The sequence below is a fragment of the Diceros bicornis genome, chromosome 14, assembly GCF_020826845.1.
Source record: "Diceros bicornis minor isolate mBicDic1 chromosome 14, mDicBic1.mat.cur, whole genome shotgun sequence".
NCBI classification, from domain to species: Eukaryota; Metazoa; Chordata; class Mammalia; order Perissodactyla; family Rhinocerotidae; genus Diceros; species Diceros bicornis.
Genome location: NC_080753.1, coordinates 14,642,047 through 14,653,693, shown reverse-complemented (window position 1 = coordinate 14,653,693; position 11,647 = coordinate 14,642,047). Strand labels below are relative to the sequence as shown.

General features: G+C 41.7%; 1 protein-coding gene across 1 annotated transcript; it reads right to left on the bottom strand.

Annotated features, from left to right (window-relative positions):
- Positions 1-4,984: 4,984 nt before the first annotated feature.
- Positions 4,985-10,553, bottom strand: IL17F (interleukin 17F). The gene is made up of 3 exons (XM_058553931.1): positions 10,527-10,553; positions 6,426-6,622; positions 4,985-5,269 (listed from the first exon to the last, which is right to left on the bottom strand). Exons 1-3 carry the CDS (start codon positions 10,551-10,553, stop codon positions 5,029-5,031), a joined length of 465 nt encoding a protein of 154 aa, XP_058409914.1. The 3' UTR covers positions 4,985-5,028.
- Positions 10,554-11,647: the final 1,094 nt, after the last annotated feature.

Genomic DNA, 11,647 nt, shown 5'->3' with positions numbered 1-11,647 from the left:
TGACTTGGTAAGTACAACCTCCCTATCAGATTCACAGATGTAAGGACCACATGAAGGAAAATCCTCCAGACGTAGATGTTTCTCCCCACTAACATTGGTCCCATAGCTTCTTACCTTATGCCTTATCTCCCGCACACCTGATCTCTCTCTCTGATGGAAGGAATTCTGTTTTCCTGGGTACTCTTTAAGGAAGAAGGAATTGTTTTTTGTAGTCTTTTATGACTCTTGGAGATCCACAAGCAAGGTTTAGAGCCCATCAGCTTCAGAAGCTCTCACTTTTTCAATGATTCTTTCCTTAGCACCAAACAGTGTGTCAAAAACAACGTCTCAGTGTTTGAGAACATGTGTGCTCCTTTGTCCCCTGAGGGGAATCCAGCTGAACATGTACCACCCTTGTGACTTATTGAACTAAAAATGCTTTTCTTCCAGTTTACGTCGGTGGAATAGGCTACAATGAACATTTGGACCCAAGGGAATTTTTTTTGTAATGTATTAAATCTATAGCTTCCTCTACTCTTTTCAAATTAACTTAAGGTGATTTAAACAAAACATCTGTGTAATAATAAAATAATATATTAACAATATATAGATCATTTGTTTAAATCACCTTAAATTATATATGTGCATATATAGAGATTAAATGAAGAGTAAATTTGATAACCACAAGGAATGCTATGGCTTTTAAGCATAAAAGTTGGTTGTGAGCTTCCTGGGGCCAAGCAAAACAGGCAATATAAGTTCTGGGCCTCTTGGGATAATGATTACCTGTTACTACGTGCCTACCGCTTTCTAGGGACTGTACCAAGTCTTTTACTTTTTTAATTTCAATTACATTACACACTACTTTTTAGGAAAGATATTATCCCCCATTTAACATATGAGGAAGCTGGTCTTAGAACTAAACAGCCTAAATTCATACAACCAGAAAATGGAGAACCAGGATTCAGAGTCAAGAGCTGTCTAAACATTAAATGCATTTTTTTCTACCTCTCCTGTTAGGAAAAAAAAAAAAAAAAAAAAAAGACTACACAATTTCATAACCATATACCTCACTGTAAATTACAAGTGAAATTTCTCCCATGCAGCGTCATAAATATAGGTGACTTTTGTCAAGATTTGGGGAGCAAGGGAGGAAGAAACAGGGAGAGAGAAAGGGAGATTGAGAATATGTTTTTCCCCTCAACCAAGCCTTGATAAACAAAAACTGGATTTCAAAAGAAAAGGCTATATGTTTTCAAGTTTCCATGTGGGAAGAAAATTTTCTCTCTCTCCACATGATAATGGTGATATTGTATTTGAACACCTAAATCACTCAACTTAAACCATTTCTCCTGCAGGCAAAAAAGGGACCTCTGAGTCCCAGAAAGCTGGGCTCAGAGCTGAAGAACACAGCCTGCTCAGAAGACACTTCTGCCTCAGCAGTGTCTCAAGTGGCTGCCGAAGAAGACAAGTTCCCCCATAAGGGAGCTGTTTATTTCCTTGTGACCTATGCTAAGGAATCTGGAAACAAATGGGTGCAGTGTGCCACCTTGTGAGCGGGAGAGGACCTGCAATTTCCTGAATGACAGCCCCTCTCAGCTCAAGCCAGGAAGGGAGCTCAGGGGCCCAGATTCCAGGGGGCACCTTGTAGAATATATTTGGAGATGTAGGATGTGGAGGTACTTCTGGGCCAGGGCCCACAGCCCTGGGCCAGCCCTAGGTCACACAGAGCAGTGACTGAAATGGGTCTTTATTGGAAATACTGTAGAGAGCTCCAAAACCAACATGAAACGTCGTGAACTTGGAGTCAGTGAGCCTGTTTCTGCCACGAACTACCCAGGTGACCTTGAGCAAGTCACCTAATTCCTCTGCCTCATCTGCAAATGAGAAAGGTTGACCAGGTGGTATCCAGGGGCCCATCTAGCTCTAACAGTGTCAATCTACCAGAGGAGAGAAATTGCCTTCTCTCTGATCGTTTAACTGGCCTTCAGGTTTTCAATCCCTTTTGTACACTACCACCGAAATTATCTTATGAAATACAGCTATGCTCTTATCACATCTGTAGTTCATTCATTCATTCATTTATTCAATCATTCTTTCAAGAAATACCTATTATGAATCTCCCGTGTCCCCATGTCCACATTACCCTGGGTACATGGAACTACTTGCTGTTGCCCTAGCTCACCAAGCTTTTTTGTGCCCCTGTGCTTTTGCTTATATTGTTCCCTTTGCTGGGAACGCCCTTCCCTCATTTTTCTTGAGAGCAGCTCATACTCATCTCAGTGCAAAAGTCATCTCCTTTCTGAAGTTTCCTGGTGAGCTATCATCCTCTGTGCCTTCTTAACATCTCGTTTCTTGATCAGCGTACTTAGAACATTGCTTTGAAATTACATGTGTACATGTGTAAAAAGATAATATCTTGATACATTCAGAGGTATAATTTTTTCCTCTGCAATTTCCTTTATCTCTATACTTCTCCCACCACTCAGACAGAGGCTTTTTATATCTACTACCCTCAGGGTAGGGCTATTACTGCCAAAACAAACAGAGAGAGGAAGATTCATTGCACAGATTTGGGCACCAAACTGGACTTGTGAGATTCATAGCAAACTTATGAAGCTGATAGCTAAGAGAAAAAAATGTTTTTCAGATTTCAAGAGCTTGAATATTTTAAATACACATGTCAATGTTTATACCATAAACACAAGATTCTGATGCAAAGAAATGAAGAGCCAGTCTACCGAGCTACTCCATCGCCACCCCCACCGATGGACTAGATAAAAGCCGCCCACACTAAAGAGTTAAAAATGAGTGCCAGGCTCCTGCCACTTGCCCATCCTCAAGCCAAGCTGCAGGTGGGAGTAAGAACTTGTGCCCCACTTCCTCTCTGGGACCTGGAAGGCAGCAGCAATGCAGATGTGCTCTGAGCCAGTGGTGTGGTAGCAGAAAAGGAGAAAATGCGGTGTGCCATATCTGGGAAAGAGAAGGACGAGAACCTCTGAAGGGCATGGAAACCAGAATCTGGAAGCTCCTGTATCCCCAAGAAGCATAAGAGACGGATGAAAGACAACCACTGACCCAAAAGTCCCCAGAAGTCAGAATGAGGGGGATGCAAATTGACCACCATGGCCCTAATGACCAAGGGCTCTGTGGGTGGCCACTACCAACACTGTGGCCCTTCCATAGGCATTTCTTACTCTTCTTTGTACAGTAGTCCTCCCTTATCCATGGGGGACACGTTCCAAGACCCCCAGTAGCTGCCTGAAACTGCAGATAGCACCAAATTCTACATATACTATATTTTTTCCTGTACGTATATACCTATGATAAAGTTTAATTTATAAATTAGGCACAGTAAGAGATTAACAACAATAACTAACAATAAAATAGAACAGTTATAACAATATATGGCAATAAAAGTTATGTGAATGTGTTGTCTCTCAAAATATCTTATCATATTGTACTCACTCTTCAACGTGTGATGATGTGAGTTGATACAATGCCTATGTGGTGAGATGAAGTGAGGCGAATGATGCAGGCATTGTGACCTAGAGTTCTGGAGCCATGGAGCAAGGCAGCGAGAGATTTCACCAAGCTATTCAGAACACATGCAATTTAAAACTTATAAATTATTTCTGGAATTTTCCATTTGATATTTTTGGACAGAGGTTCACTGTGGATAACTGAAACCACTGAAAAAAACCATGGATAATGTGGGACTACTGTATCTCCATTGGCTAGCATGGTGCCCAATAAATGTTCACTTTGTAAAATAATGTAGCCAGGAAGATGGAGTAGTAAAGAGTGACCAGTGAACATGAGTTCTGTTTGCACCATTTTCCTTAACTCTCCATGTAACCTCCAAGAACCATTAAAAATAAAATAACTCTCCAACGCATAGAAACAGACAGCGGAATGGTGGTTGCCGGGGGCGGGGGAGTGGGAGAAAAGGGGAGATGTTGGACAAAGGGTACAAAATTTCAGTTACAAGATGAATAAGTTCTGGGGCTCTAATCTACAGCGTGGTGACTATAGTTAACAATACTGTGTCGTATACTTGAAATATGCTAAGAGGGTAGATCTTAAATGTTCTCACCACAAAAACAAAAAGAAAGGTAACTATGTGAGGGGATGGATGTGTTAACTAACCTTGTTGTGGTAATCATTACTCAATAGATACATGTATCAAATCATCACATTGTACACCTTAAATTTGTACCATGTTATTTATTGATTATATCTCAATAAAACTGGGAAAAAATTAATATCACCAAGACCACACACACACAAAAAAATAGTAATGAAATAACACTAACACTTGCACTCTGATGATGAAATATGGAAAACACATGACAGGTATATAGAATTTCAAAATCTTTAAGGCTACAAGGTCCGTGAGTACAAGCTAAGACTCGAAATGAACACAAAGTATTTTTCAATCATTAATACTTTATTATATTAGTCCTTGATATATTATTTTTCTCCTGAAATTTTATATAATTAATACATCATAAATATATGGACAACTTCCTTACAAACATAAATATCAGGCCAACCTCATCTATACTTAGTGAATGATTAATAAACATGAACTAGATCCTTATCCCCATCCTTCCCAGCCCACCCCATCCTGCACAGCCCCTCCCACACCCTCCTACATTGTGGTTATATTTTCGGTGTTTTCATGCACATGGAACAGAGGCCCACTTTACCAACAGAGCTCCCAGGGAATGACAGTGTATCACAGTGACTGCATGGCTAGGAGATGGTCATCAGAGCACATAAAGAGAGTGGGCCAAGGGCTCCTGCGTTCTCCTCCACCCCTTCTCAGGGGGTTGGGGCATTGGAAGATCACAGGACTATATTAGGATTCTGAAGCGCCCTGGAAAGTTAATGCTATATCTAATACAGAGCTTTGAGAATTCCATGCAAATCTTATTGAGAGTCCTATGAAGGGGAGAGAACTAAGGACCGCACAGGACTTGCCGCTGAGTGCTCGTTAAGGAGTGGCGTTTCTACAGCCTCTTCAGTGGAGCAGCCGTGCGGCACTCAGGCATTTATATCTTGAATGATGGGGGTGACGCAGGTGCAGCCAACAGTCACCTGCACCTTCTCCAGCCGGAAGGAGCCAGGGCAGCCCTTGGACTCCCTCCGGAGGATCAGGAACTCTTGCTGGATGGGAACGGAGTTCATAGTGTGGTCTTCCTTCCCCTGGGCATCGACACAGCCCAAGTACCTGCACTGGGCCTCTACAATCTCAGAGGGGAACCGGTTGGGGTCCCGGGTGATGCTGTGGGAAAAGCAGGCAAAAGAAGATGATGAGACAAGGGAGGGGAAGAGAGACAAAGGATGAGAGCCCTGCAGCACTGGGTGCTCATATGCAGGGAGGCAGTTCTGAGCAACTCAGGGCTGCAGCGCAGGCTCTGGGGCAGACAGCCTGGATTCATATACTGCCCGCCCTCTGGCAGGTGCTTAACTCCCTAAGCCTCAGTTTTCCTCAGCTATAAAATGGGGGTTCTCATATACCTCTCTCACGGGATTGTTAGAACATTCAGTGACACAAATGCGTATGGAGCACCACACTGTAAAACGTTGTATTCAATAAATGTTGGATCTTTTAGTTTCTTTTTCTTTATATTGTTATTATTATAATAATTATTCATCCTTTGCTTAAAAATTAAACATTGCTAGTAGGTCTCTCAATATACAGTCTACAAAGCCTGCTGCTTGGAAAAGAAAAACAAATCCCCAGAGCTTTGTGAACCCGATGCCTTCTCTCAATTTCTCCCCCCAGAGCCTCCTCTGCCAGGAGGCTTAAAGGCAGCAAAGCCGACTTGCCACCATACACACTCCCTTCACATGGCAGGCGATACAAGCAGTCCCAGAGGCACTTGTCTGGAATCTGTTTTCATGCTTATATTTGGAGTACATAGATGAGTGCTTCGTATTCCAAGAAGCTACACATAAGACAGAAATCACAAGACCATACCCTGAACATCCCTGCCCAGCATCCCGCTTCCTAAACCGGCCTTTCTCCTCCACTCCGCTCTCCTCCCTGCTCCTTGAAGACTGATGTCTTATCTGAGCAGGTCTCTCTAAACCGACTTTCCTGGTTCTCACTTATCCCCATGAAGAAATAATTATGTGGGCTGCTTCAAACAGCCCTCTCTTCCAACACAGAGAGTTTGCAAATTCCAATGTAGGGCTGTGTGAAGCAAAAAAAGGCAGAGTCAAGAAGTTGGAAGCAAAATAGGACCTTCAACCATAGAGGAGGACCTAGCCCAAAAAGCCAGAAAAATGTGAGTTCCCAGGTAAAGTGGGATTTCTGGTTTTAGGAGTGGATGCGAGGGCTTTTATTTTTTCTATATTTTGCAAATTTTCTACTTTATGATTAGAATAAATTAACATATTTTTCAAAAGTGAAGATCAATCTCCTTTGCACTTACTTGTAAACCCAGGGGGAGCTGGAGCGGTTCTGGATGTCACGTGAGCTGGAAAAACCCTTGTTTTGATTGATGAGGCGAACGTCAACCCTCACAAAATGGTCCTCCAGAGGAGGGCAAGAGGCTGCTTTGGGGTTTGTCCTAGCTGCCACCTCCCTCAGGAGGGTGAGCCCTAACATCAGGAGCAGCAGGGACTTAACCTGGAAAAGAAGGGAGGATGCAGGTGGTTAGGGACTCAGGTGTCACTTGCTGGCAAGAGACATCCATGCTTTAGCTGAACTCAGCAGTCCTGGTCTTTTATGGGATCAGGGATTCTCTCTGAACTTTGGATCCTCACCTGGAAATGGGAATAGTCATACATGAAGATATCAGGTACCAACTGAGAAGGAAACACATTAGAAACTTTTACCATCTAGCACTCAAGCAGCATTTCTTTACGGTCTGGAAATGCAGTATTTGTGTTCGTGTCAGATCTACACCTATTCGACTGTAAGTTCCCACAGGAGAACATGTCATAGAATGGGTATTCCATAAATACTTTCTGGATGAATGAAAGAGCGGGTGATTAAACGAATGAACAAAATAACACAGTTAAATTAACCATGTAGGTAAGCTCAACGTGTTATGAAAAACACTATGCAAAACCAACTACAGCAAAGTTCCAATTATCCATACTAATTGAAAGAAGCAGGAACATTAATGATGCACAACAGAGAACATGGAAACTATTTCTCCTTAGCTCTGGAACATATATTTTTTATACTTATATTGAAATATCGGTTTATCTGGTATTACAGGAATGCACAAAGAAAGAAAGAGCTCTGTGAAGACCTAACTAAAATAAAAGAAGAGCTAAAAATCTGTCTGGCTTCCCTTTGTCACAACCGTGCTTTGCTCAGCCCATCACCATTGACCTTTCCCGGGGATGGACAAGGCCCCTCACTGGCTCTTAACATGATGCAGAACGAGAGCTGAAGCTGAGTTGCTTTCATTCTCTGGGCTCACTGCTGTTCAGCCTCACACCCTCCATGAGTTAAGGTAGGGAAGGTGACTAGAAATGTTGGTTTAAAGGACCTCCTTTTTATATTTTGCAGATGCTGGTGGCAAGAAATCACAAGAGCGAGCAAAAATGTCGTGGTGTCAACTTACTCCCAAGGTAGCTGATGCTGAAAAGAAGTTGAAAGCAAGATTGACCCAGATAAACCCGAATGAGGCTGATTTGCCTTCAGATAATCAGCAATCACCAAGTTCATCTCCCACAATCATTAATTCATTCAACAACTCTTTCTTGTCTCTATAGTCCGGTGATTCAGGACACGGGCTCTGGACTCAGATGTCCTGGGTCCACAGCTCAGTTCCGGGACTCTTACGAGCTGCAACTCAGTTTCCTCCACCAGAAATGTGACGGTTAAATGATATGACCCATATAAAGCATGAAAGGCACTGCCAGCACACTGTAAATTTTCAACACAGGTGACTATTATTAAGTCGACATTGTGCTAATGATACACAGTGGACAGGAAAGATGTGGAATTTGCCCTCATGCACTTTCTGACTAGACAAAGCACTATGAAGTTTTCAAAAGTGAAAGGATGCCTGCTTAGACCAAGGGGTCCTTAGCTAGCCTCTCAAGCCTACCAGTCACTCCTTTAGGTTTCTTAAGTAAATTCTTCGTGTTGTCTTTTTCCTCTTCTGTATTATCACATTCACTGAATCATTTCTAATTTTCATTATCAAAACTTTAAAGTAACTGTACTTCAGGGTCATAGGATTTAGCAATAATTACCAGGCTTCTAATGAGTCATTATTATATTCACTTATATTCTTCGAGTATTTTAGAAAACACTTTCACATCTCTTTAAACACTGGATTCTCACAACTACCCTGTGGGGTAGGTAGAGCTAGTATTAATTATCCTGATTAGACAAGTGAAGGAGTTGTGTCTGACAGGCAACAAATAGCTGGGTTGGGTTTACCAGGCTGTTGGTGCCAGTGGTCAGTGCTATTGCTACTGGAGATCATTGTCATCATTATCAACATAGAGCCACTTCCAGTGTTTGATCTTGGCTTTGTCTCACTAAGGAGCAAGCATTTTCAGCAATGTGACAACTGTCTCAGAATTGCATGAGTGTTGTCGGTCACGTGGGCCTCCATTAGGAAATCAGATGATGTCTGCAAATCGCTCTAGTTTGCTCCACAAAGCTGATGATCTGAAACTGCAGTTTAGTGGTTATGCAATACCGACCAGCGTCTCTCATTGGGTTCTTGCTGGTTCTTAAGTATGATATATACAGCACTTCTTTTCTGAGAGGTTCAGAGTATTTTATAGATGAATTCTTATATGCCACCTATGAGGCAGATAAACAGATATCACTCCCAATCTGTAAAATAGGGAACAGAGGCAAGAAAACACACCAGCTGAAGGTGGGTGGTGTTGAGACACCAACATTCTCAGCCCAACTGTACACTTCACTCTACGTGAGCTCCTAAGAGACCATCTGAACCTCTGTCTCCTGAATCTATCTGTGATTTGTGTCCACCCCCGTGTAGGAATGTGCTCCAGAACCTGCCAGCTCCTAAGTCCACAAGAATTTGCCCCAGCTACTTACTGAGTATGTCCTATCTGCCAGCACCTCCCAAGTCCCAATCCTATTCTAATGTCCCTTGCACTGTCACGTTTCTTGCTGATAATCCAACAGATTTCTTCAAAGAAACCAGAAATAGAAATGGCATTAGAGCACACAGCTATCCAACAGATTTTTTGGACACGATGGCTTTAAATTCAGAACCCATCACAGAGGTGAACACTGTTATTTGGTGCCAGTAAACCTACATTCATGCCCAGTTCTTGTGTGTACACTACCTGATGACTGAATTGTTGTTCATTTGTGTAATGGGGAAAGTAGTCCCAATCTACTTCAATGGGTTGATGAGAGTCTCAGAAGTAAAAATAATAATATTATTAATATTAATATTTAACACATTGAATGCTTTCTCTATCATTATTGGTTGCCGTATGAAAATGGTCAAGTTACTAAAAACTATGCATGAGTAGATCTGCTATTTCAGAGTATAGATTTAGTCATTCTCAATGATGTTAATTAATCCCGCCAAAAACCCCATAAGGAGGATGCCCTTATTATTCCCCTATACAGACAAGGGGATTAATAATACACAGAGCCACTAAGTAACTTACCCTAAATCCCACAGTTAGTAAGTGGGAGCCAGATCTGTCTGACTTCAAAGTCTATGCCCCCTAAATACTGCACTTGGCTGCATTTCTTGTCATCTCTAAAACAGTATATAAATATAACGTAGTATTATCATCACCATATGTCATGACTTTTTATGCAATCCAAGCTCTTTTAAGTTGCATGGTTTGTAAATGGAGAAAAAAAAAGAGAGATGATTTAAGCCAGTAATATGATGAGTGATTTGCCAAGCCCTGTTTTCAAGCTCCTCTATATCAAATTCTTCCCAGGTCTTAGCTGACTCCTACCAGGCAAGATTCTAGACCCAGGGGAGGCAGATTTCCATCACACTAACATCCATCTCTCCTCCAAGAGGAATGAGACAATGCAAAAATAACCAGCTGTCAGATATGTGGCAAATTTCCCTCCTCTAGGAGCTGTCCATAGTTCATCCCTGGGTGGTTTCACTTCCTCCCTCCAGGGCACTCCTCGTCTACCTGCAGTCTTGGGGGAATCATTAAACCTCTCAGGGCTCCAGCTTTCTTGGTTTAAATATAATATATGTACATATCCTAAAATGCTGGCTAAGCTTTCACATGAGATAAGTTTTAGGCCAACCTAACTCTATAGTGGTGGCCACAGGAATGATCACGCCCAGATTGTGATACCAAGAGCTGCACGACAGACACCAACTATGCAAAAGCCATCAGAGTGAGTTATGTTTTGCACCCCATCATAACTTCTAGCTATTTTTTCTTTTTCTCCACGAGAAAGGGGTCAAAATTAAAGTCAGCTCTGTTTTTTAAAGAAATGACCCCAAAAGAGACCCCCAACAAGCCTAATCTCTTAGAAATCTGCTTTTCTGAAATCCTAACTATGACCATCCCTAACAGGAATTATTATTACTACTCACCATGGCTGTGCCGTGCAGTATGGTCATTGTCGTTCTGCTCTGGTCACCTGCTTTGTGCAGAAGCTCTTTCTGTGTTGTGTCACCCTGTGTTTGCTGTGTTGTGTCAGTGAGAGTACCTGTCGTTTTATAGCAATCACTGCCCTTGTTTCGATTGACCTGCTTACTGTCTAAGTTGTGGTTGCCCCAGAGTTACTGACGAATGTAGTTTTTTTTTTTTTCTATTCTACTTCCTGAAGGTGAATCAAAAGGAGACCCTAAAAAGGGATGATGGAAAAAAGACCAAATCTTCCTTTTCTCATACCCCACTTCCACCCCCATTGCCCTCAAATTAGAGCAAAATTCTTAAATAATTTACTGCAGAGATGAGCCAAGTTATAGACTGCCGTCATGATCTTGCATGTTCTTCCACAAATGTCTAAGTGGTGTCACGCACTGAATGTTCTACTTTCCAGTCATGCAATATGAACCGTGATTTAAGTCATCCTTAGAAGAGCCTTGGTATTAAATGAGAGGACTGTCTTTTAGCTCCATTTTATGAATGAGAAAACAAAACCAAAGAAATGAATGACATCAGTGAGGGATTCAGAAATTACACCCCCAGGTAGTTTCGTGGTCTCACTGAACTAATTCTGTTTTAACCTCATGCTTAAAATCCTACTGATGCTTAATAAATAATCATTATTCATACAACATATAAATGACGATTATCTTGGTTATCCCTGATTAAGGATTTTTTCTAACCAAAATGAATTAGCAAGTAGAGCCTTTAAATTGCTCAGTAATTTTTTATCTCCATTAAGATCAGGCAAAATTACACATGCTCTTTTAAAAAGGCAGGACACATTCTAGCAGGGTAAGGTTATGTTCCTCTATCACAATGTGTTTGAACAACTTTTCTCCACTTTCTTTAAATGAAGGAAATAAGATGAAGCAGCCCTTGAGTTCATTGGAAGGCCCTCTAAGATTGATCAAAATTCTTCTGTGGTCATGAGCCTTTCATCCACGTTACTCCTCTCCATGCCTGTGGATTCTTCTGTGCAACTCTCCTCTGGAACAATCAGAAGTTTAACTCCTGTAAGAAGACTTCCTTGAATCATCCTCCCAGGCATCATTCTCTTCCT